General features: G+C 35.1%; 1 protein-coding gene and 1 non-coding gene across 4 annotated transcripts in view; one reads left to right on the top strand and one right to left on the bottom strand.

Annotated features, from left to right (window-relative positions):
- LOC138697592 (gamma-aminobutyric acid receptor subunit alpha-6-like) overlaps positions 1-25,296 on the bottom strand; it is a 115,068-nt gene that overhangs the window by 6,360 nt on the left and 83,412 nt on the right. For all 3 annotated transcript variants that reach the window (XM_069822965.1, XM_069822967.1, XM_069822966.1), the window contains exons 3-9: positions 18,536-18,603; positions 15,750-15,970; positions 13,980-14,062; positions 11,512-11,646; positions 7,954-8,106; positions 5,712-5,872; positions 1,594-1,758 (exon numbers count right to left, since the gene is read on the bottom strand). In XM_069822965.1, the coding sequence (XP_069679066.1) occupies positions 1,594-1,758; positions 5,712-5,872; positions 7,954-8,106; positions 11,512-11,646; positions 13,980-14,062; positions 15,750-15,970; positions 18,536-18,603 (986 nt within the window). The remainder of the gene's footprint in view (positions 1-1,593; positions 1,759-5,711; positions 5,873-7,953; positions 8,107-11,511; positions 11,647-13,979; positions 14,063-15,749; positions 15,971-18,535; positions 18,604-25,296) is intronic.
- TRNAE-CUC (transfer RNA glutamic acid (anticodon CUC)) lies at positions 2,637-2,708 on the top strand. Its single transcript has one exon. It is a non-coding gene; the product is annotated as a tRNA-Glu (tRNA).

Below are 25,296 nucleotides of genomic sequence, written 5' to 3'. Positions count from 1 at the left end.
AAAAATTACAAAGGGCGTATAACTATGGCATTGTTTGGTCTGTTTTTTCATTTTATGGTGCCTTAAACATTAAAAACTCTTTTTAGTAACGGGTATTACCCCCTCTGGCTTGAATAACTGCATCCATACATCTTGGCATGCTCTCAATTTGGTTAGCAATGTCTTCTTGAGGAATAAGTTCCCATTCTTCGCCAAGTGCTTGCCTCAACTCTTGTAACGATTCTGGTCTCGGTCGTCTATTCTTAACACGCCGTCCCGGCATGTCCCACACGTGTTCAATTGGGTTCATGTCTGGACTCCTTGCTGGCCATGGAAGAACATGGATTCCCACTTCTTGGAGATAATCTCCGACCGCATGGGCAATATGCGGCCATGCATTATCATGCATTAAAAGAAAATTATCGCCTACAAATTGGCCAAATGGCACAACATGATCAGCCAAACATTCATTTATATACCTATCAGCTGTTAGTCTTCCATTTTCAACAAAAACCAACTCTGTACGAGCATCTGTATACATTCCTGCCCAAACCATCACTCCACCACCTCCATACGGCATATTTTCGAAAATGCAACACTGTAAAAATCGTTCTCCCCTCCTTCTCCAAACTCTTTCACGTCCATCAGGTGAGCACAGATTGATACGGGACTCATCGGTGAACAGAACACAGCTCCACTGTCCATTTCTCCAATCCCTGTGATCATTTGCAAAACGCAGTCGTTCAACTCGATGCATCCTGAGAAGTCTGGGACCAGTTGCAGGTCTACTTGATATCAGTCCACTTGCTTTCAACCTCCTTCTAACTGTTTTGGCCGAAATTGGGCGTCCATGCATGTTAACAAATTGCTGGGCTACACTAGTAGCTGGCAGGTTGCGCTCCCTAAGAACTCTCAACACCATACACCTGTCTTCATTTGGATTTGTAGCTCTTGGACGACCCGAACCTGGTCTTCTGGTATATTCTAGGGTCTCTCTATACCGTTTTATGGCATCATGCGTTTTGCTTCTAGCCATATTCATAACATTTGCAATGTAACGTACACTGCGTCCATCATCGTAAAGGGCTACAGCTCGAGCCACATCTTCAAGTCGCATCTTGTTTTAAGACAAATTTCACAACACCACTTAAACTCAGAAAATGTAAAAATAAAGAAATAACGAATGATAACGATAATGAAACACAAAATGGTTGAGACAAAATTGTTATAGCTGAGACTCCAAAAGCAAAATTGGAATATTTGGTTATAATGGCTTGTTTATAAAACAAAAAACAATCAACAATGTATACACATCTCCATAATAACAGATGGCTACCATAATATTGTATGAGAAGATAATGTTTTGCAAAATACCAGCAAATATTAAAGTGTCCGTTTTTTTTGTCCCTGAGTGTATTTACCTCTTAGAACATTAAAATACTGAAAATGTATAATACTAGTAATTTGACAAGGTGCAAAGATCAATGGAAGTATCGGGCTCCTTAATTTTGTGTAATAAGTAAAATATAACTTTCAACGCTACTTAACTAACTTTATGAATTAACACTATAAGTCATTCTGTCAGTGGTATAATATGCAAATTCACCTCCTTACATTGTAAATGGGGCAGATGAGAGAGCTTCTACGACATCCTGATCTTAAGGAAGGGCTTCTACTGGCATCAGCTGTATCACTAGTAACACATCCCACAAACTCTTCCGCAGATCCTTCATCGTCCTCCCATTCCTCCTCATCTACTGGAATCTCACCACTTCCAACCTGTAAATGAATAGGTACCTCTCTCGAACAACGCTGTACCGGTAACTTACATTTGTTACAAATGGGACTTACAACATGTTCGAGGAAGGTTACCGGTACTTCATTACCTATTTAATATTACTGGAATAAAATTAATGGTAAAATGTTAAGTTACCGGTAGTCATTATTTCATACAAATAGGCCTACAGTAAAAAAATTGTCATCAATGAATTCCATACGTAAGAGGAAGGCGAAAAATAGGAAAAGATTGTAGAATACTGGGTTTTCAGTGAAAGATCTGCCCCTTGGTCACAAAACTTGAATGAAGTCAATTTTTTTTGTAACAAATGGTGTACCAGTACTGGTACGTTCTCTTTTGACCAAGGAACTTCTTCAAACAAACTATTTCGTTTTATTAGAGTAAACGTCACACAACCTAAACATAGTATTGACCAGTGGGATAAAATAATGTGTCAATAAAGTGACAAAATAATGTACCAGTACAGTACTCATTTTATTTTTATTCGTTTCATAAAATTCAATTTCTATGAACAATTTATAAAAACAGGGTAAAATTTACTGCTCCATCTGACCTAAAATAAAAAGTAAGTTGAAAATAGAATATAAATTAGCCATTATCTTATGTTTACTTTTCACCGAATTCTCACTAAAGGACTCTAGTTTATTTGTCGAATTAAATACCGTAATGTGTATGTGAAAAAATTACTACACATTCTTGTCCCGTATTGATATTTCATTTGTCGTAGAACAAAATATAATAAAGAAGAAATGTGCACAAGCTAGCGTATTGTTAATCTTCTGCTTGCACAATTTGCGATAGAAGTTGAATAGGTTCTGAACAGCACTAAATACTTATTTTAAAAACTCTGAGGCCGTGCTCCGGTATGGTCTAGTGGCTAGGATACCTGGCTCTCACCCAGGAGGCTCGGGTTCGATTCCCGGTACCGGAATATTTTTTTCAGAAGTAAAAATTTATTTCAATATTGATTTAAATATATTTTTTTATTTACAGGCAAGACAATGATAATAATCGCCATGTTTTGTTTAATTTTGAAACTGTAATAATATAGTCTAATATGATGGATTTATTCATTTGGTAAACATCTTAATGTATACAGGCTGCTTGGAAGCAGTGTCAGTTGCTCCAACAGTCGTTTTGTTACCATACCAGTACTGTACCACAAATTTCACAGAATCTATTGATGATTTAACTCTGGTCTGGTCCTATTAATGTGGAAATGTAACAGGTTGAACTTCACCATTGAGTCTATGCTACTCTTTTTTTTTTTTTACCTATGTGGTGATTATTATTAAATTTTTCGAACAACTCGCATTACAATATAAAACTTAAGGGCACTTCTTTGGTTCAAAGTGAACATGTGAAAAGTACTGATTTATTCGTCAGCCGCTAGGTGTTGGCCATTCAATACTTCACAATAACGTTTCAATGACTAGTCAGTCTGAGAGTGAAATATGTAGAGAGGAGTCGTGTTGTGTTGTGCCGTGCCACTCATTTAGTCACCACGTGAAGATTGTGTAATGGTGAGATATTCTGTGCTTGAACGTACATACATTGTGAAAACTTGTTATACCGTATGAAAAAAAAATCGTGTGGCAAAACAAGGCAAAAAATTAGAAATAGTTTTCCAGACTGCCCAGTTACAACCAGGAGGGCAATAAAACAATTAGTGAAAAACTGTATTGAAACAGTTTGTGTAATTGACAGAAAAAATAACCACAATCTGGTGTGTTTACAGAAGAAAAAATTGACAAAATTGGGGCTGCTTTGAAACGTACACCTGAAAAGTCTCTAAGGTGTAGCACAGGAGATCGGAATTTGAAAAAAACATCTGCCCATCGAGCAACAAAAAAAATTACAATTAAAGCCCTTCATAATAACTGTATTTCATCAGTTACCACCCCTTGATTTTAACAGAAGACGTAATTTTTGTAACTGGATGGTAGAAAAAGTTCATAATGACAAAACTGATCCCAGATCCATTTTTTTTTCTGATGAAGCAACTTTTCTTTGTTAATGGACATATATCAGGCACTGGGCAATAGAAAAACGTCAACATGTGGTCAAGGTTCCACAGCATGGACAAAATATAGGAGTGTGATGTGCCATCAATGCTCACAGAATTATTGGACCTTTCTTCTACAATTAGACAATAAACAGTGAAAGATACATATGCCTTATTTTGGGACCACTGTGTGAAGAACTGACATCATGAACACTTAATGGGGTATTTTCAACAAGATAATGTGACTGCTCACACTGTCGATGCATCTATGACAAAGCTCACCGTATTTTTGGGCAGAGAATTATCAGTAGAGGGTTATGACCGGCTCATTACCCAGATATAACACCATTAGATTTATATTTATGAGTGGGGGCTAGGATTTTGATGACCTATAAATCATGAAAAAATGTCCTAAAAACAATGCATTTATGACCTAAAAATCTTTCAAAAATGCCCTTAAAATGCTCTAAAAATTGATCTTATATAATTGGCTTAGTAGGAAAGAAGTTTTGTATTACTTAATATTTAGATTAGTAATTAAATTAAATTCTAATTAATTTTATATACTTTTTTCTAAGTAGTACACTTAAATTAATTATTTTACCTGATGCAGTTTCCATGTAGTCCACCACAAGGCCACTCTTATCCGGGAATAGCAAGTATAGAGGAGTCTATATTGAAGGGCTGGTTGGACTGATCCATTACATGGGGTATACTACGTTAAAATGGCAATATTTGTGTACGAAAACGATTAAAATATTGTACGAAATAATGGGTATTAATGGACAAAATATGAAGAGAAAATATCAAAGGAAATAAACATTATTTCACGTTAATAAAGGGTTGGACTGATCCATTACATGGGGTATACTACGTTAAAATGGCAATATTTGTGTATAAAAACGATTAAAATATTATACAAAATAATGGATATTAATGGATAAAATATGAAGAGAAAATATCAAAGGAAATAAACATTATTTTACGTTAATAAAGGGTTGGACTGATCCATTACATGGGGTATACTACGTTAAAATGGCAATATTTGTGTATAAAACTATTAAAATATTATACAAAATAATGGATATTAATGGATAAAATATGAAGAGAAAATATCAAAGGAAATAAACATTATTTTACGTTAATAAAGGGTTGGACTGATCCATTACATGGGGTATACTACGTTAAAACAGCAATATTTGTGTACAAAAACGATTAAAATATTATACAAAATAATGGGTATTAATGGACAAAATATGAAGAGAAAATATCAAAGGTAATAAACATTATTTTATGTTAATAAAGGGGATTTATGGCCAAAATTAAATGAAAATGCCTCAAAAATGACCGAATAAAACAAAAAATGCTCTTATGAGTTGAAACAGGCAAAAATACCGTAACAAATATGTCTTAAAACACTTAATTTATCACATAACACATAAATACTAAAGCAGCTGTGTTTCTGGCTTACTAGAAAAAAGATGGAATTTCATCAAAATCCTAGCCCTATTTATGAGAAACGACTAAAAAACAGATGTATGCAAATAATCCTTACACAACTGAATAACTGAATGATAACATTCATGACACAATTGACAAATCAGTGCAGTGGGCTCATGCATGTGAATGATGGTTTTTTACGGAGATGTGAACTCTATATAGCACAAAATGGTTAACACTTCCAGCAGCTACTGTCATGAGGGTGAGTACAAAATTCTGTAATTAATATAACATGCAATAATGTCAAATACAACTTATTATGGTTAGTAAGTATGCATGTACTGTAAGTTTTAATTCAGTGAAGCGCTGTGAGTTTAAGGGCCTGGTAGCCAGCGGTCACTCAAACACTGTGCTGCCCAGCGGCCAAAGAATAAACCGGTACAGTACTTATCGCTGTAGTAAAGAATTTGGCACCGATATTGCACTTACCTTTGTGAAATAATGAACTCCTGCAAATTCTAGGAGAGTAGCTATACAGTAAAAGAAACTCATAAGCAAGAACCAATCCAAAGCTGTGGCATAACGAACTTTCGGCAGGTCAGTCCTGCTGTCTAGGCTAATTGTTGAGAGTGTGAGAACTGTTGTAATGCCTACAAGAAAATGAGACAATACTGCATGTAATATGTCTTCAGAAAAGGAATTAGAGTTTATTAGAGATGAAATATTTAAAATTTGATAAGTAAGGACTGAAAAAAATACAATTTACTGATACCAGTACTGTAACCATTATTTGTATTTATGATTTATGCTAGCGAAGTGAAACCGTGAACACAAAATTTAAGAATTTAAATTGAGACCGTAACATAGCTGTGCATATAAATGTTAAATCATTTAAAATATATACTACATATGTAGGAGATGTAAGCAGGGTGCGAATTAAGATTTCTGATGGGGGGGGGGGGAGATAGAATCCTAGATGGAGAATACCATACGTAAAATTATTATTATCCTCATTCGATATGGCTCAACGCTTGGTCGCACTGAGTTGCTTGTCTTGCATCTTGATCATAATAATAATTATATCCGTGAGCAGACTTGAGGTGAGATACGTAATTCCTAAGTTATAGATTGTTGTCAGCTTGGCGGTGATGACATCAATATTATTTTCTTTGCTTACTTTATACTTTATAGAGTTTACTCATATTAAAACAATAAAATTATATTTTGTGAGGGGGGATAGAAGTTATTCCTGGGAGGGATGTTTATTTATGAGAGGGGGGATAACTTTCCAACAGGGGGGAAATCCCCCCATCTCCCAGTTAATTCGCACCCTGGATGTAAGTAATTTTAAGAAATGAAATATAATTAACAATGATAAATTTACCACTCAAATTCCAATGGTTAGTATTTAACAGTGGCGTAGCGTCAATGTAAGCTAAAAAGCTCAGCTTCCCCAGTTAATAATAATTTCATAATAAACCTGCAGTTTATGAACAAAATTATTTATTAATATTAATAGAGAACGAGTGCTGCTCATTTGGTCTCAAATTTTGTTAATACTACTGTATCTCCTTTTTTATATTGATTGTATTATTTTATTTCTATTTCTCTTGTTTGTAATTATATTCTTCATTCTATATATTTAAATTTAAATAAATAAATAAATAAATTTATAAGTTAAAAATTGTGATGCGGCAGCTCAGGATGATTTGTGATGCAGCAGTAAACAAGAAGCCTGCACACACCAGCTTCCAAGCAGACTGGTTTCTTTTCTCTCATTCTTCTGTGTAACCCACCCCGCAGATTTTCCATCCCTTTCTAACTAAACTACCCTGGTCACAAGGCTCGCAAGAAGCTAGCTTTTACATTGAAAATAATTTAGTTTCCGAGTTATACCTTTCATGAGTTGTGTTCAGTTGAATTGTTGGTGTGCATTGTGGCTGATATAATAAATAATGAGTGAAATAACAGTTCCTGACACCAATTTACTTGAATTTTTAAGACAATTCTATTATCAATGACCGACTCCCTTGCTGTCAGTGAAGGCCATAACCAAAACACAGACGTATACTTACGTAATGATAGTAATACTGTATCTATTGGCCGTTAATATTGTGATTTCTCTAAGTATGACAGAGAGTGAGCTAATCTTATACGTATAGTGTCTATTTGTTAGAGATACTGTATGTGTAAACAGTGAAATCATATTTTACTACGTACCATTTGAGGTCATGCCTTATTGGTGTTACTTACGATGTTCCAACCAATCTTCGACTGCTGACTTGACATTGACTACTATTTATTTTAAGACTATATTTTTGTAATACGTTTTCTCATATGTACATGAAAGACAACTTGAGTTAGCTTCCCCTGCTCAAAATTTCATGCTACGCCACTGGTATTTAATTGAAATAATAAATTCCACGAAAAAATTCCGAAATTATTACTACGATATGCTGATGGAAATAATCTTTATTTACCGTACGGTACCATACTTATAAATGATTCTGAATGAGAAAGATGCTTCATTTTTTATAAAGTATATTGTTGTCTGTGTAATATGTTCATAGTGGATGTACTCATCCATAATTTTTAATGCAGTCTAATATATTAATGAATAATTAATCATCAATTTTACTTTTCCATTGAAATTTAAATAGCCCATTATTCTAAATGTTACTAATACGATGAGATGGACAGATACAGTACGTAGTTTCTATGTAACAATTACCAAGTCCAACTCTGTCGCTGGTGGCTTCTCGATGAATCCAAAATGAGACCCAAGAAAGAACAACAATCAATATGCATGGGACATATACTTGAATTAGGAAGTATCCAGTGTGCCTCTGTAAATTGAAGTTCACCTGAAGAACTGAGAATTCCCCTGAAGGAACAGAAAGTAGTGTTTATTATGACTGACTGAACTGGCTTCCATTTCATACAGAGAACAACAATTGCATTAATATTAATAACAGTATCATTGCATTGAAGTATCACAGGATTAAACACTAAACTTATTTTCTTCTTAATAAAGACAACAAGATCTTGTGAGTCAGAGAAAAGCAATGACAATAAAGAGACAACTACGAACATTATGTTTTCCCCATTAGCATTATTAATTTTATACACTACTTGAATATATAATGAAAATGATTTTTGATTGTATCTTACTGACCCCATATGCTAAAGAAGATATTTGTATTATGACGAAAAAAAGTGAATGAAATTTTGTGCAACACATAATTTCCAATGTCATTTCATTCATTCGGAAGGCAGTGATATAAAATGAAAAATAAGTCTGTTTGTAAGAGCTAATAGAGACTCCCTTCGAGACTTTCGAAAATAATTTAACAAACCTTACGCAAGACACATGAAAGCGTATGGTCCAATTGCATTGCTGAACAGAAGTTTACGTCACTGCCTAAAAAAATTCGACAAGATTCTTTAGAGCAAAATACTCATCTTTCTTCAGTAATATGAAGTTCAAACCCCAAAACTGTTTTAAGTCGATTAATTTGAAACTTTAACATCTCAATTTAGCCACTAAAATCACCATTTTTCAGTCCAATAAAGGAGAAACACTATAACACAATATTAAACAGTCAAGTGGGGTGAATAGGGACGCAGGGGTTAAGAGGGATGAATTTTTACTATTTATTATTTTTTCGTGTCAAAGAATAAATATAATAGTGAGAATGTTTATTTGAAGGGTTCAGAACCATAGTGGGCCAAGCGCCATTTATTAAAACCGTAGAAAACAAGGGTTAAAATGAAGTTATTACTATAATTCAATGGAAAAACATAGCAAGTAATATAAAATATACACATTAAAACTAAATGATATGTCAATCTTCATTAAACTATGGTATTCACTTAACTTTAACCCTTGCTTTCTCCGTTTTTAATAAATGGTACTTGGCCCACTATGGCTCTGAACCCTTCATTTGTTTACTCCTTAAAAACATATTTAAACACTTTTATTATTATATTAATTAATCTTTGACGCAAATAAATAAAAAAAAATCTAAAAAATTCGTCCTTATTCACTCCTGTGCACAGTGTGTAATTTCAAGCATCTAGCCGGCCAAAAATCAATTTTCACACCCTATCTTTAATGCTAAATTCTTATATAGACGTGTTTATAACACTCCAAAGTATACTATCCAAGTGTAGACAGATGCTTACATCTGTTAGGGGGCCCTCACAATAGAGCGAAAGTTGCACGTCTCCGATAAGATCATTTACGCTGCACAGGCGGGCGCGAAGTATGTGTTTGGATGGTGCAAAGTGGTAAAGTTAATACAGTATTTTTTCTAATACAGAATGTGGATATATTATAAAAAGGTATGTACTTACATATAAGCTAATTTTCGTGACAAAAATTAATATCTTATTGTCTAGAATAAGTGTCTGGATAAACATGTGCAAAAAGTTTGAGTTTTACCTTATTATATATTTCGAGTTGACTTTTAAAAGGTGTAGCCTTCCATCACCTCGATAAAATTTTGTAGAGATATTCATTATACTTTTCTGAATACGACGTCCTGATTTTTTTCTGCAAACAGGTGCAGACAGAGTAGCTATTAATTATTTTCAGACACCATGCGCTCCGTAATCCGGAGAGCAGTTTTCCAGATGTGGAACAAGAGCGAGAAAAAAGTGAAATTCTCAAATATAATTGAACATTTTGGTCTCAAAGATTACTCTGAAGACATTTTATAGTCAATAAAAAAATTAATTACATTTCTATGCTCGAAAATTCGATTACGGTGGGAAAAATAAAGCAGAAATGAGATAAATGTCTTAAAATATAATGCGCTATGTTTCAACCAAGATACAAAGTCTGAAAATAAAATATACAATACTTTGCCATCTACTACAAAACAATTCCAATTTGATTCTGTCAGTACAAGCATTCGAGACGTCCACGTAAACTTTACGGAGACTTAGCGAAAGATCAAAACGGGAAAAAAGCTAGTCCACATTGTAAAGAAAGATCTCCAGAAGAAAAGCTTTCTGTTGCCCATATGAATTTCAGAACTTCTAGGAAAAGAGATGCGGCCAATATTGTAGGAGAGCTTTCACTTGCATTACTTCAACGTGCGACAAAATGGAAAAAAAAATCTTAAAAATTGATTTTGCAGGAACGACCAACAATTGTCACCTAATAAGGATCTCGCTTTGATTACTGATCTACAGTTGACCTCAAATCAATATAAAGAATTAAGGGAAATACAAAATCTTGTAACAGTTAATTTAGATCCATCGTTTTACTTATTGCGAAACATTGAAGCTAGGATAGGTTCAGGCATGTTGACATGACATGTTGTTGACATGATAAAACAAAGTAGTCGCAATAAAAACGACGCAAATACCGCAAGAATATTTTTCAGGGAGGTTTCCACTTTCGCATATATTACGGGAATAGATGGAAATCTAATAAGTCGTTTACACATAATATATCAGAAACCTTTTTCTTGCGGTTTTGCAATACTGATGAACGGGCACTTGACATGTATGCAAGGGAGACAAGGGAATTATATTTATGCTTGCACGAATAGTATTATATGTCTACAATCCTTCACAAACTCTTGGCTCATGGTCAGAAGGTCACAGGACACTATTATACTTACTGGCAAACTATCTGAGGAAGCCCAGGAAACGAGGAACAAATACTATATTAGACTTTTCAGAGAAGTCTTCGCAAGAAAAACATCAAGAAAGACACAAATACCGATCTTTTACTCAGGCTACTTATTTCTTTGGACCCTTACATCACCAGCTTAAAGAAATTAAGAAGAGGAAATTGCGGTCGATTTCAATAGTAGTGCTGCAGTTGTCTCCGAGCCTCCATTAGTCGGTGCTGTCAAAGGAGAGACTAGCAGCGAGGATACAGATTCTGATGGGGATGCATCTGACGTCCGAACGAGTAAGATATGTGGCAATATTCCTTCGCCTTACGCTTTCAATTTTAAGTGTATTCCACATTATGAACATTAATTAATTTTTTTGACTCGAATCGAAATTTTTTTTTACAACATTACTATTTTTATTTTCCGTAAAAATAGTTGCTATTTTCATTTCCATTATTAAAAACTTATCCACTTCAATAATTGAAGGTACATACTAAATTTTATGAAAATTGAGCGATTAGTTTTCGAGAAATGATTTTTGGCCGGCTAGACTCGCTGAATTACACACTGTGCTGCGTCCCCATTCACTCCATTTTACGTAGCACCAGTAGCTTGTCATATATGAACTGTCAATTTTGTCCTTTGTAATGCCTTACCTTCCCTCCTTCTGAAAGTTAGGTTTCTCTGAAGAAAGCTTATCAAGTCAAATTGTGACAATGCCATGCCCTTCACGAAGTCTACACTGCTCCCAGACTGCCATTGGTACACTAAATGCTTTGTTGTATAAGCGTCTGTTGAATAAAATAAAGTTACTCAATTTTGAAAATTGATCACTCTACGTGTCTCTAACAATACAATTTCGAAATCGTGGTACATAGAATTAAATGGTAGGGTTCAGACGGGGCCACAGCCATGCCACTATTTTAGTGGCGCTGCTAACGACGATTGTTGGGCCATCAATTCCCTACAACTACACACAGTATGCAGGCCTCTATTTATTTGTCTATGATGCAGGCTATATTACGACAGAATAATATAGAATGACGATAATAATAATAATAACTTAATAATAAATATAACCATAAACAAGACAAGGAAGAATTCATGGATACATAAAGCTCATTTACTTTATCAGGTGGACAAGATACGATTTGAAAATGAACTTCTCAAGCAACAGTTGTGTCTCTTCTTCCTTTATGATACACCCTTTTATTAAATTACGGATATATTATTTATGTAGTAAAATCTCCTTCATTTCACGTTAAAATAAAATAACGCATTTAAAATAAAGTAAATAAATTAACAAAGAGATAAAAAAAATAATTCAGGTTCGAACCTGGGTTCAATTACACCACGGCCTTTGGCTTTACCATTACACTACAGACACCTGTTGTAGTATAGCCTATTGGTTGAATTACGTGCTCTGAATGGTTTCATGTTTGTTGCCTATTATATTTAATTTTGAATTCTTAAATATTAAACAAAAATATGTTTTATGCCACATCGTCCCTCATTTGCGTAATTTTAAATTAATATTTTTTATCGTCCTGATGTAAATCATCAAACAAGGTATGGAATAGTCCTCGATTCAGTCTTTACAAAACTAATGAATGAACCAAGACTCTTTCTATTTTTACGTCTATTCTTTCTCCGTCTGAGCAAATTTACCAAAAGTATATCTCCTTCTACGTCCATGTTCACTGGAAGACTGAAAAATTCTCTACAATAATGTAGTGTATTAAGCAGCGCCACTAAAGTGGCCTCGTCTGAGGTTCATGTAATTTTAACTAATGTTAACCTTTAATTTTAACGTATGATTTTTAATTGTATAACACTGTGCTAACATTCCTGTGTTCACTATACGAACATATGTAAATTAGGACCTGAAGATGACTACCAGTTAAGGCTGTTTCACAATAAACGGAGAACGAGAACGGAAATATTGTTAAAATAAGTGTTTTTAAATGTGAGCATACACAATTAACTATTGTGAATGCTCACATTTAAATATATTTATGTTAACATTATTTCCGTTCTCGGTTTATTGTGAACCAGCCTTTAGTACCGAAAACTTTAGTCCTCACACTAACTAAAGATAAATAATTGAATTTATTATAAGAAAAATAAGTGTTCTAGACTGTTATTTATTTATTAATAATGTTAGATGCACCAACAACATATCGGAAAATGTCTCTGATAAAATAGGGAAATATTATTTTAGATTTATTAATTTGTCAGACAGAATAATATCTGTAATATTGACAATTAATATTTTAGGAGAAAAATTCGCTCCGGCGCCGGGGATCGAACCCGGGTCTTTGGTTCTACGTACCAAGCGCTCTGACCACTGAGCTACGCCGAATTCAATCCACAGCACCGGATCGAATCCTCCTCCTTCAATGTTTCCCTTTATGGCCTGACTCCATTAATTGTCAATATTACAGATATTATTCTGTCTGACAAATTAATAAATCTATAATATTCTCATAGCTAGCAGTGCATATGTTTGTGCAGATTACTGAGCACTTAACTGCGGAATCCCGGCCAAACAAGTCACTCAGCTGAGTGCGTTCCTAGTATAATGGCAGCTGATATACCTACGTCAACATACATGGAGTCAGGCCACAAAGGGAAACATTGAAGGAGGAGAATTCGATCCGGTGCTGTGGATTGAATTCGGCGTAGCTCAGTGGTCAGAGCGCTTGGTACGTAGAACCAAGGACCCAGGTTCGATCCCCGGCGCCGGAGCGAATTTTTCTCCTCAAATATTAATTAAGGGAAATATTAATTTAACATACCTTCGGAATAGCATTAAAATGCTAGGAAAATGTAAATATAGAGTTATGGTGAGGCCTATATACAGGGAGGTGACGGCACATCATAACGGATAGGTACCGGTACTGGTGTTGTTGACAATAAATATATCATGCCATAAATCTATGATATAGCCCTCCTGGCTTTCCTTTCCTGTCAGAGGATGTCATGCAAAAGGATATTATAGCCTTTTAAAATCTATCGCCCAGGGCTGGGTTTGATCCGCGAACCTCGGATCCATCTACCAGCCTGATAATCAGAACACTATCAGAAGACAACGCTACTTGTAGGATATGGCATCAGTACATACAGCTTCCAAGGATGAGTGGACAGGACTGTCTATCCATCGGGAAATTACGCAGTTCCATTGGACATTTCGCTTTGATTGTTAATCTGAAAACAAAAGTAACAAACATTTCAATTAGTTAAGGTGGCCATATACACAATTTCACTCAAATTTCACATTTTTTTGTTTTATATTGCATTTGATGCTGAAACTGATCAGGAAGCGAAAAAAAGGAAATGGTCGGGTCACACGCTAAGAAGAGATTGCCTACTGAAGGATGTAGCGAAAGGAATGGTGAACGAGAGAAGAGTTTGGGGGAGAAGAAGGTACAAGGTGGTAGACAATATTAAGATACAAAGATAATATGTATTCTTCATCCGACATAATAAGGAACATTAAATCTAGACGTTTGTAGTATGTATGGGCGAATCCAGAAATGCATTAGAGTGTTAGTTGGTAGGTGGGTGGGAAAAAGAACTTTGAGGAGGCCGAGACGTAGATGGGAGGATAATATTAAAATGGATTTGAGGGAGGTGGGATATGATGGTAGAGACTGGATTAATCTTGCTCAGGATAGGGACCGACGGCGGGCTTATGTGAGGGCGGCAATGAACCTTCGGGTTCTATAGAAGCCTTTGTAAGTGATGTAATAATAATAATAATAATAATAATAATAATAATAATAATAATGTTAACATTAATTATAATAATAACATAATAATAGTAATATTAACATTAATAATACTAATAAATAATAATAATAATTAATACTAATATTAATATAATATGAACATAATAATAATAATAATAATAATAATAATAATAATAATATACTTATTTAACTAAATATTTGAGGCTAAGAGGGATGAAGTTACAGGAGAATGGAGAAAGTTACACAACACAGAACTGCATGCATTGTATTCTTCACCTGACATAATTAGGAACATTAAATCCCGACTTTTGAGATGGGCAGGGCATGTAGCACATATGAGCGAATCCAGAAATGCTTATAGAGTGTTAGTTGGGAGGCCGGAGGGAAAAAGACCCTTGGGGAGGCCGAGACGTAGATGGGAAGATAATATTAAAATGGATTTGAGGGAGGTGGGATATGTTGATAGAGACAGGATTAATCTTGCACAGGATAGGGACCAATGGCGGGCTTATGTGAGGGCGGCAATGAACCTTCGGGTTCTCTAGAAGCCTTTGTAAGTGATAATAATAATAATAATAATAATAATAATAATAATAATAATGTTAACATTGATAACATAACAATAGTAATATTAACATTAATAATAATAATTAATAATAACATTATTAACAATGTTAATGACAATGTTAGTTGGGAGGCCGAGACTGGATTAATCTTTCTCAGGATAGGAACCAATGGCGGGCTTATGTGAGGGCGGCAATGAACCTCCGGATTCCTTAAAAGCCAGTAAGTAACTAAAGCAAGAATTATTGCAACTGGTTTAACTTGCATAGTAGGCCTACTTCATTCATGAAAATGGAGATATAAAAACAAATATGTGGCTGGAGTGAAATGTTAGCCACACTGCGTCTATGATAGTTACTCTTCATTTTGAACTATACAGACTCGAGTGTAAGAAAGCGTTTATTTTCAAACAAATTTGTGTAGCAATTAAGAAATAATAGTGATTATTCTTCTGACAAAATATTAAGGCTGGTTCACAATAAAGCGGGAACGGAAGCGACAACGAGAACGGAAATAATGTTAAAATAAATGTATTTCCGTTTTCGGTTTATTGTGGACCAACCTTTAATTAGATTTACCTCATTGAATAGAGAATGTCTCCATCCTGTGTAATCCTGAGTAATTTGTTGGGCACTGTGATGGTGTGCACGTAAGAGTTCTTGCCGTTGTAAAAGTATGTATCAGGTCGCCAAATCCGCTCCAGCATTTTGATACTAAGACTTAGGTTCTTTATGGGTCCAAGGAAGCTGAGTCGCGAGTCTCTCCAATACTGACGAAAGTAGCAGTCCATTGAGTAATCCTGAATTCAGAATTAAAATTAGTGATGTCTTAAGGCTGGTCCATAATAAACGGGAACAGAAACAATAACGAGAACGGAAATATTGTTAAAATTAATGTATTTCAATGTGAGCAACTAAAAAGTATAATAAACTCTACCAATGCATACTGTGTCGGTATAATGTGTTTCATTCTGAAAAAGCACAGGCGAACTAGAGAGGTTTACTTTTGAGTAAATTAGGATTATGCATTGCCTACTTACTTTCTTTTGACAAGCATGACAGAAGATTTTTTCGTCATCTGTTGTGGATTTGGAATCATTGCCTATCCATTTTCGAAGAAGATATACATGCGATGCTGCGAGTATAGGCATGTGTACACTATAACTGTGCCAAGAAGTAAAAATTTATTGAACCACGTCTGTGAAACGCTAGCAAAGAACTAATTAAATAATGCAAGATTCTAGAATATGTCTGATTCAACAATTGAATGTAGCCAACAATGTGTTAATCTCGAAATTTAACTGCATTTTTATAGTTATTTGTTTCTTTCGTATATTGTTTACCGTTTCAAGACATTATTATTGTAAATATACGTAATTGTATAGACCTACTGGTATGTATATTGTTTTATATTTTTTAGTTTTTTCTCTATTTAGTCTTTCTTGGTTTTTATGCTTCGTTTGGCTCTTTTTAGGTTTATAGCCTATGTGTCATTTAGCTTTTTTTAGGTTATACAAGATTCATGTATTTTACGGCAGAATGCATGAAACATACAATTGAATCAGACGGAGCTAAAAGGAAATGTCACTTTTCACAACCTTTCAGGAGAAGCAAAAAACATCACACTAATAACTCAAATGTTATATTTTTATGTTATAGAAGACAAAAGAATTTTTAAAAGTCTTAGTTCCTTCTTCCACCGTTCGATGCGCATGATATCCGCTGTTCAAATTGTTGCATAACCCAAAACTGCATATTTTGACTAGTTCCTTTTATCTCCGTCCGATTCAATTGTGTTAAAATATTCTAGATAGTTTACAAAGAGCAGAAAAGGTTAAATCCTTAGAATCCTAACCATGTTAATTACAAATTAGTACCGGTTTCCAGAACCAAATACATAAAGGGAAATACTATGAGTTTTATTGTTGACGGCTGGAATAATACATCTTCCCTTTCTTCATCCATGAGCCTTCAGAGTTGGCGCGAAACTTGTTTAACACGTTTGAGGAGACTGATCTGTGGTACCGGTATCCATTTCAATTTTGGACGCTACTCATATCATTAGACTTCGTTGAATTGCCACTCGCAGCATGCAATCAGGTTGCCGATGTACGGTAGTATAGAGGAGGTGAGCGGCCGCCCGGTCTCGTAGTATAAGCAGTTCATGTTAAGAGTTGTGACCGGTCCAAATAGATAGAGCAGCTACAGCTAATGTATACCTATGTGAGCACTTGTTTTTGCATTACTGTGGTTGGAATAGTCAAAGCTTAACATTTGTTCAGTGCAGACAAGAATTCAATCAAACATACAATGAGAGTGTCGCTGTTCCAAATAATTGCCCCTGGAATACCCTTACCCTCGCAGCCAGTCTTGACCCGTTGGGGAACGTGGTTGGATGCTGTTAATTATTATGCAGAACGTTACGGCAAAATAATGGAGGCAAATGATACATTGGATAGCACAGACAGTTCCGGTGTTGCAGCTGTAAAATCATTGCCTTCTGAACAGCTATTGGAAGATATTTTGTTCATTGATTATGATTTTAAAATCGTGTCCAAAAGCATCATCCTGTTAGAATCATCTTAACTACAACTCTCAGAAGCCCTTAATATAGTGGATAAAGTATCACAAACTGTTATCAAAAATAACAATTCACTAATTTCAGAAAAAATGAAATGTAAGTTGAGAAACATTATTGCTAAAAATTCTGCCTATTCACAACTTCGCATTATAAATTATGTAACCAGGTCACGACAAGACATCTGAAGTTGGTATACTAAAAAGTAGTGACTTTCCGTTCATCAAATATGTAAGTAATACATCGTGTGATGTTGAACGTACATTTTCCCAAAATAAAAACTGTTTAAGTGACCATCGGAGGAGGTCACTTTACAGTCGCTCAAAATGTACGTAACTCTTCACTGCAATGCACATATTCAAGGATGATATATCTCGCATTAAATTTTAAGAGTTAATATATCTCACTATAAAATAATTGTGCATTTACATTTTTAGACATTTCCTACTTCAATGATCATTCATTATAGTTCTTGAATGCAGGATACAGGTTTTACTGTAACCGCAGTATACTGCTCAGTGTTTACATCAGAGGCATACTTCATCCGTTGCAGGCCTCCTTCTCATACAGTCTATACCGCGTGCGCAGTAAACCTTACGATTCTCGTGGCAATTCCACGAAGTCTACATATCATATACTCAAGGAAAAAAATAATTAGGATGTTAATTTGCAGATATTTGATAATAAAATAGAAATATTTTACACATTTTTATAAAATGGCAATTTCTGCCAGTGCATGGATTTGCGGTTTAACGTTATTCTGTAGGCTATAACATGCATTACTTACCATGTCCAGCTCAGATATCGGCCCCATGCTTCGGATCAGCATATTCGTCCTCACAATCGTGGGATGGCCTGCGGTGTAAAAAAAAAAAGCAGCGCTGCGTAAGACACAATAATGGCTTGGGTGAGAATTGAAACCCTGGATTTTGTTATATGTCTGTATTATACAGGGTGATTCACAAAGTTCTTCTCTGGTTTATGGAGGTGATTCCTGAAGTTATTTGGAACAAAAAAGTAAATAAATTAATAGAATCACATTCATAATAAACGGAGTTACAGTAATTTCAGGATTTTACACACAAAAATTAAAAAAGTAATTAAAACACAAATAATTAATTGTCTATGTATTCATTTAGAGTCGATTTAAATCACATTTTCGAAAATGTCGACCTGAGTCTCAAGGCAGCGATCCGCACGAGTATGAACCGCACGTGTAGCATTTCGCAGGCGCGGGAACGAGAATGCGTTCAATTCAATTAAATGTATTTTGGTCATTAAGACATATAGTTTTAGGCTTCGTCAGAATACATTGAAAAACATATAATACATTAAAAAACATTAATAAAAGAAACAATAAAATGTAAATAATATAATGAAAACATGAAATAATTTGGAACTTTTAAATTGAAGAAAGCAGTTCACCCTTAATGTATTAATTAATTGTAACTAATTGCAATTAAATGTATTTATTAAAAAACAATTTTATACAAGTTTGTGTTTTCAAAAACTCAGCAGCAGAATAAAAAGGATTATTTAATAACCAATTGTAAAATCTAGTTTTGAAGCTATTGATTGGTAATTTGTAATATTGACTGGGGAGCTTATTATATAATTTCATCCCCATAATTGAAACAACTCTTCGCGTGTTTGTACCAAATACCTTACTATAATAATACCGGACAGCTGTATACTAGTAGCATTGGAGTGAGTGCGAAATATCGCGGACCTGACACCTAGCGGAGGGGGATGGAATTACGTCCACATATACAAATATTAACATAGCGGGATTCGGACTATTGTTTAAAACGTGAGTTACTAATGTGAAATTATATATGAAACACTTAAGAAATGTTGAATAATATTTAATGTAAAATTATTACCTTATATCAGAGCTGAATATTATGAGAATATTGCATACTTCATATTACTTTCCGTAATTATTAATTGTTACATATTTTTTCTTTGCTTTAGTGAGACAAAATCAGTTCCAACATTAAGAATGAATTTACAATAATGCTTTATATACTCATTGCTGACAACTGCAAAAATAAAAATGGTAATATTCTGATGCTTGTAATAATAAATTAGTAAAGGCATGTAGACAACAATAAAACTTACTCGTAATTTGCTAAAACCTTAAAATTTCCAATATATTTTAACTTCTATTCATTTATTAGGCCTAAATAAAAAAGCTAATTTTTATTGTTCTATCAACACAGAGACAAAGGCATTAGGCATTAGGCCTAATAACGAATTTTGTTGACTCACGTTTTATGAACTGTCGGAAATCGAAAGTACGAAAAAAATGTTATGTTTTATTTAACGACGCTCGCAACTGCAGAGGTTATATCAGCGTCGCCGGATGTGCCGGAATTTTGTCCCGCAGGAGTTCTTTTACATGCCAGTAAATCTACTGACATGAGCCTGTCACATTTAAGCACACTTAAATGCCATCGACCTGGCCCGGGATCGAACCCGCAACCTTGGGAATAGAAGGCCAGCGCTATACCAACTCGCCAACCAGGTCGACTCGAAAGTACGATTTGGAACAATTTGTAATGCTGCAATTGTCACAATTATAAACAGCACACATACACCCTGACATTTTAACACAGCACCAATTAATAAATCTATCAACTAGCCCAGCAACAATATACATTGCAGTTGATTATAGCTTGTTTCGTGAGTATCTCCACACCGGCAGGTAGGTAGCAGCACCAGCGTCGTTCGCACGCAAAACTGCTAGCTGTCCGGTATTATTATAGTAAGGTATTTGTTTGTACCTTAACTTAATACATGATGTCTTTCATTCACTCCTAGATGCAATAATCTAAAGGTGCACATAGTTATGGCAACAAACACTCCATTCACTATGATGCGTTTCGAAAGTGTGTCGCAACTCCGTAATTATGAATGTAATCCCATTAATTTATTTATATTTCTTGTTCCAAATAACCTCAGAAATCACTTTCATAAACCGGAGGAGACCTTCGTAAATCACCCTGTATTACTGATGGCTATGAAATAGGTTATCCAGCCTGTAGCACGTATGAACGAATCCAGGAATGCATATAGAGCAGCGTTGGCGAAAATGTAATCGTGCGCCAAGCCACTGTGTAACCTGCAATGTGCATAGCACCTATGGAGGGAGGCGGACACCCGAAGGGGAAGTGAAGCAACTATCTGACTTATTAACGGATTTTCATTTTCCTACGTCAAGCACTGAAATATAATTTTATACAGTACAAGGCTACAAACTAATGTTTAGTAAGTGTAACGAAGAAAGAAATGAACAATAAATGAACAATATCACAACCTAAAATTAACTGTCTTCAGAATGTCTCTGCGACAAAGTTTCAAAATCAGGAATTATGTTACTTACTGCCAGTCGTAGTTGATCACGAAGGTATTTGTCTGTCAGTCGTAATCTAAATTTGGTTTTTACTATTTTAATTGTTGAAAATAATTTTTCACAAACTTAAGTTGTAGCGAACATGGCTTCAACAGAGCAAGCGAAAGAACGAAGCTTCGGATATTTATATTTTGGTAAAGATTTGAAAAGTTCAACATTTGTCAAGTCCTTACATTTAGCTTTCATTTGACATCACATAGTAAATCAGTGAGTTCAAATTGAAGAGCTAACCGCATTATTCGTACATCTGCTGAAAAAGGGTCGACGTACAGAGATGATGATGATGATGGATGATGATTATGATGATGATGACAACAACAACAGTAATACTTAACCTTTTAATGTTTCATGAGTGACATGTAGTATAATGCCGTTTTATGTTATACAACCGTTTTCCTCGTAATACTTGTGAACAAATCATACATTTAATATCCTCATCATATTGACAGCAAAAAGATGCGTCCTCCCATCCTACTTGGAACTTTCGTACATGGTTTCGAGAGAGACATATGCCACTCGCAGGTCAGAGACAAATACAAATGGAAAGGAGTTTGACTCCAGTGAGTGAGAGGGTGGGGGTTGGTGGAGGTTAGAAGCAAGCGAAATGCACAGCTATCACTGCGAGCCACAATGTCTCGCGAGTCACGTTCTCGCCACGGCTGATATAGTGTGTTAGTTGAGAAGCCGGAGAGACGTGAACATGGAAAGTTGACTGCATTTAGCTTCGAAATTCAACGTGGACAAATTTTTCTTGGAGTCCTCTTATCAGGAACAGATCTTTTAGTGCTATGAATCTACGAAACGGACCTTCGAGCTTTTCCTCCCTCCCGGAGGAAGCCACGCTAAGGATTTTGTCGCATTTTAAAATTCATCGCCCTCGTCCTGGCTTCGATCTACGAACCTCTGGTCCACTAGCTACCTTGATATCTCCTAGACTACGGAGAACTCCTGTTTCTCTTGTAAGATGATCTGCAAGCGTATTATTTGTTGCTGAATTGTATGCGATGCCAATTTTTAGAGCATTTTCCTATGCTTTTATTTTTGGTTTTTGAGAGGACGTCAACTTGGAAAACTTTACTTCACAAACCACTTAGGTCTTGGTGAAGTTACTGACATACTAAACGCATTAAGCCGATCGCCTTGAGCTACTAATTCCACTCCACAACTTCAGTGCCCGGTGGCACTCGAGTTGCATAAAATATTCTCATCAACGGGAATCTTTTATTTCGACTTCCTGCCGTGAAGTTCAACAGCAGTTCAACACGTTCAGAAAGAAACGCTTGGTTTCAAACATTAGATCCAGGAATACATTCCAGCTCTGATAGAATTCTGATATTTATGACGACTCTTCTATGTCCGTCGCTACGGCTCTGTACGCATTCCGATCAACCTGTTCGTGGTTTGATCTCCGGCGTGAGAGGACATTTATCTACATTCCACGGGATTTTGGGTCTCCTCTTCGTTTTGCACTTGTCCTGTGTTGTCTTCATGTTGACCATACAGTCAGGAAAACATCCTTAAGATAGGACTAGTCTAGTGTTGGTCTAAGGAAACGTCCAAAGTTCTAGAAGTCTTCGACTACACGTTTAACTTCAATTTTCTCATCAATTTTTGTAATCTTACAATTCATTTTGATTTTTCAGATAAATCAGTTTAAGATTATAAATTTATTTAAAGTTTCTCAATCATGTGATTTATCATTTGTCGCAAATTAATATTTGCTAATACATCTTACTAAATAAAATATATGAACGTCTTCGCCTATACAGATCAGGATATTCAAATATTATAACGATATCTAAAACGTAAGTCCAATATAATTCACTGTGATAAACATAACAATAAATCATTAAAATCATGAGTTATATGTAGTAAGAGTCTAATATCGTTTTAAGAAATGTATTCAATTTGACCGATTTATAGGCTATATGGTTTTTTCTGACTTGCCGAAAATGTAATACGTAAAAAATAAAATATAGCCCAAATATAGAATACATAGAACTCATGTTACATATTTTGTGTTTGTTGCATAGCACTATTAATATATAAAATTGATAAAATATAAAACGTTTGTACTTATGTATATGTGATACAGTTGACGTGAATTTTATGCAAGTATTGCTGATGTTGTAATTAATATTTGCAATGTTGTAATAATGTATATTTTGTATGTAATACAATTTGTTTTGAATAATTGCAAGCAAAAATTGTTCCAGGGCCAGGTATCGGTCCCGGGACCCTTCGCTTAGAGCACGAATGCTCTACCGACTGAGCTACCTCAGGAACTATACACAACACAATCACAATTCTTCCTTTTATATCCACACAACTCAAAATGGGCTGACAAGACGCCAGAAACCCAACTTTGGGTGCACACAATTCTGTGTGACTTAAATTGTGGCTTTCTGTTAAAGTACCTACAGTAACGAATATACAAATCTGTTGGTTGCTTCACAGGGAGCTTCTACCTGAAAGCCATATTTGTACAATTTGTTTTGTTGGAATCTTCTATGTATGATTGTTTATCAGATGATTCTTGACTTCCGTAAGATATGTATAGATATTTGAATAAATTTAATGATTAAAAATCAAGACATCATTATGATATAATATTGATAATCTTACGTATTGTACTATAATAATCATTCTTAAAGAAAATTTAATGTACGAGTAATTAAATATTAATTTCATTCGCATATGTGACATTTGAAATAAATTAAAACTTGCGTATTATATACGTGTGAGATGAGTGTAGTGTTCATTTATATTGACACGTTTTAAAGTATGCCAATTTGATGTTGGTCGTTTTGAATTCGTAATCAGTGTGTACATGCGATGAACTTATGTGAAGGTCTATACGCCTGAAGGCTACATACCATACGGACAAGGCAGAGAAGTTGCCTACAGAGCATGGCGTTGCCATTCGAAGTTCGGGTACTTTCTGGCTCTACTAGTATATTTGTTGGTTACTACTGGGTGTTCATTTCAAAGTGTGTCATGACGTCACTGTTGTTGGGTCACCGATTTGAAGCGAGTTTCAGTTTATATGTCAGAGAAGTTGCCTATTATTTAAGGCGTTCTTCAATCTGAACTTGAGAACGTGTACGGTATAACTTGAACGTCGTAGCAACAGATGGCGGTCTGTACGGTCTGTGTGCTACCATAACCTCTTTCGAACTGTGTTTTGCGCCGGCAAGTCGTACGCAGGGTATTTGTTATCATCGGTTGCGTACGGCAACATTCCACAACACAAATCAAATGCTCCGTGTCCATGTTGACCGTCGAAGTTAATGTCAACAAATACGTAAGTAATCGTCTTAACCCTCTCCCCATATCCCGACAGTACGTATTTCCAAACAGTTCACAATCCTGCCACTACCGGCGTTACAGTACATATCGGCACGTACTCTTCAGAATGAACGCCGTACTTGCTAGCCAACTTCTCTGCCTCTTAGATTATACACCTGAGCTGCGGAAGTGTAGGAAGATTGAATTCTCTAAGCTCATCAGCTAGCCACATGACGGCATACAGCGAGCCAAGACACATTTTGAACTGAACACCCAGTAGTATATGAAGGGTACACGGGAAAAGCGATCAGGTCCATCAAAAATCGAAATTGAGTAAATAATGCTATCTTATAGTGGAAAATAAGTACTATCATGTGGTCTAGCTAGTAATAAGAAATCATCGTTCTTGACATTCCACTACGTCAATTTCTATTAAATACACACATAACTAAGTATTAAGTGTTTAAACTTTAAAATTCGTTTTTCTCGAAACTTTCTAAAATGGACCTTGATCGTTATTCCCGTGTACCCTTCATATCTGTTGGGGAGGTTTTCATTTTCTTATTGTTTGATGCTTTTTGAATCTTCTAATTCCTTCCAACGTAGAATTCTGAAAACGGATTGTTTTTTATGTTTGTTATTAAATTATTAACACCAACATTTATGTTTTGGAGATTTTGTGTTTCAAATATCTCTTTTTTCGTTAATTGGTTTATCTTACGATTCTTTATCAAATGCTATGGTTATATAACCTGAGAATGAAATGAAAGTGATAATATCAGCGAAAGGAGTCCAGGATCCAGCGCCGAAAGTTATCCAGCATTTGCTCTTAATGTGTTGGGGGG

This window comes from Periplaneta americana, chromosome 4 (genome assembly GCF_040183065.1).
Source record: "Periplaneta americana isolate PAMFEO1 chromosome 4, P.americana_PAMFEO1_priV1, whole genome shotgun sequence".
Lineage (NCBI taxonomy): Eukaryota > Metazoa > Arthropoda > Insecta > Blattodea > Blattidae > Periplaneta > Periplaneta americana.
Note: the sequence above shows the minus strand (reverse complement) of the source record. Positions and strands in the feature narration are given on the sequence as shown.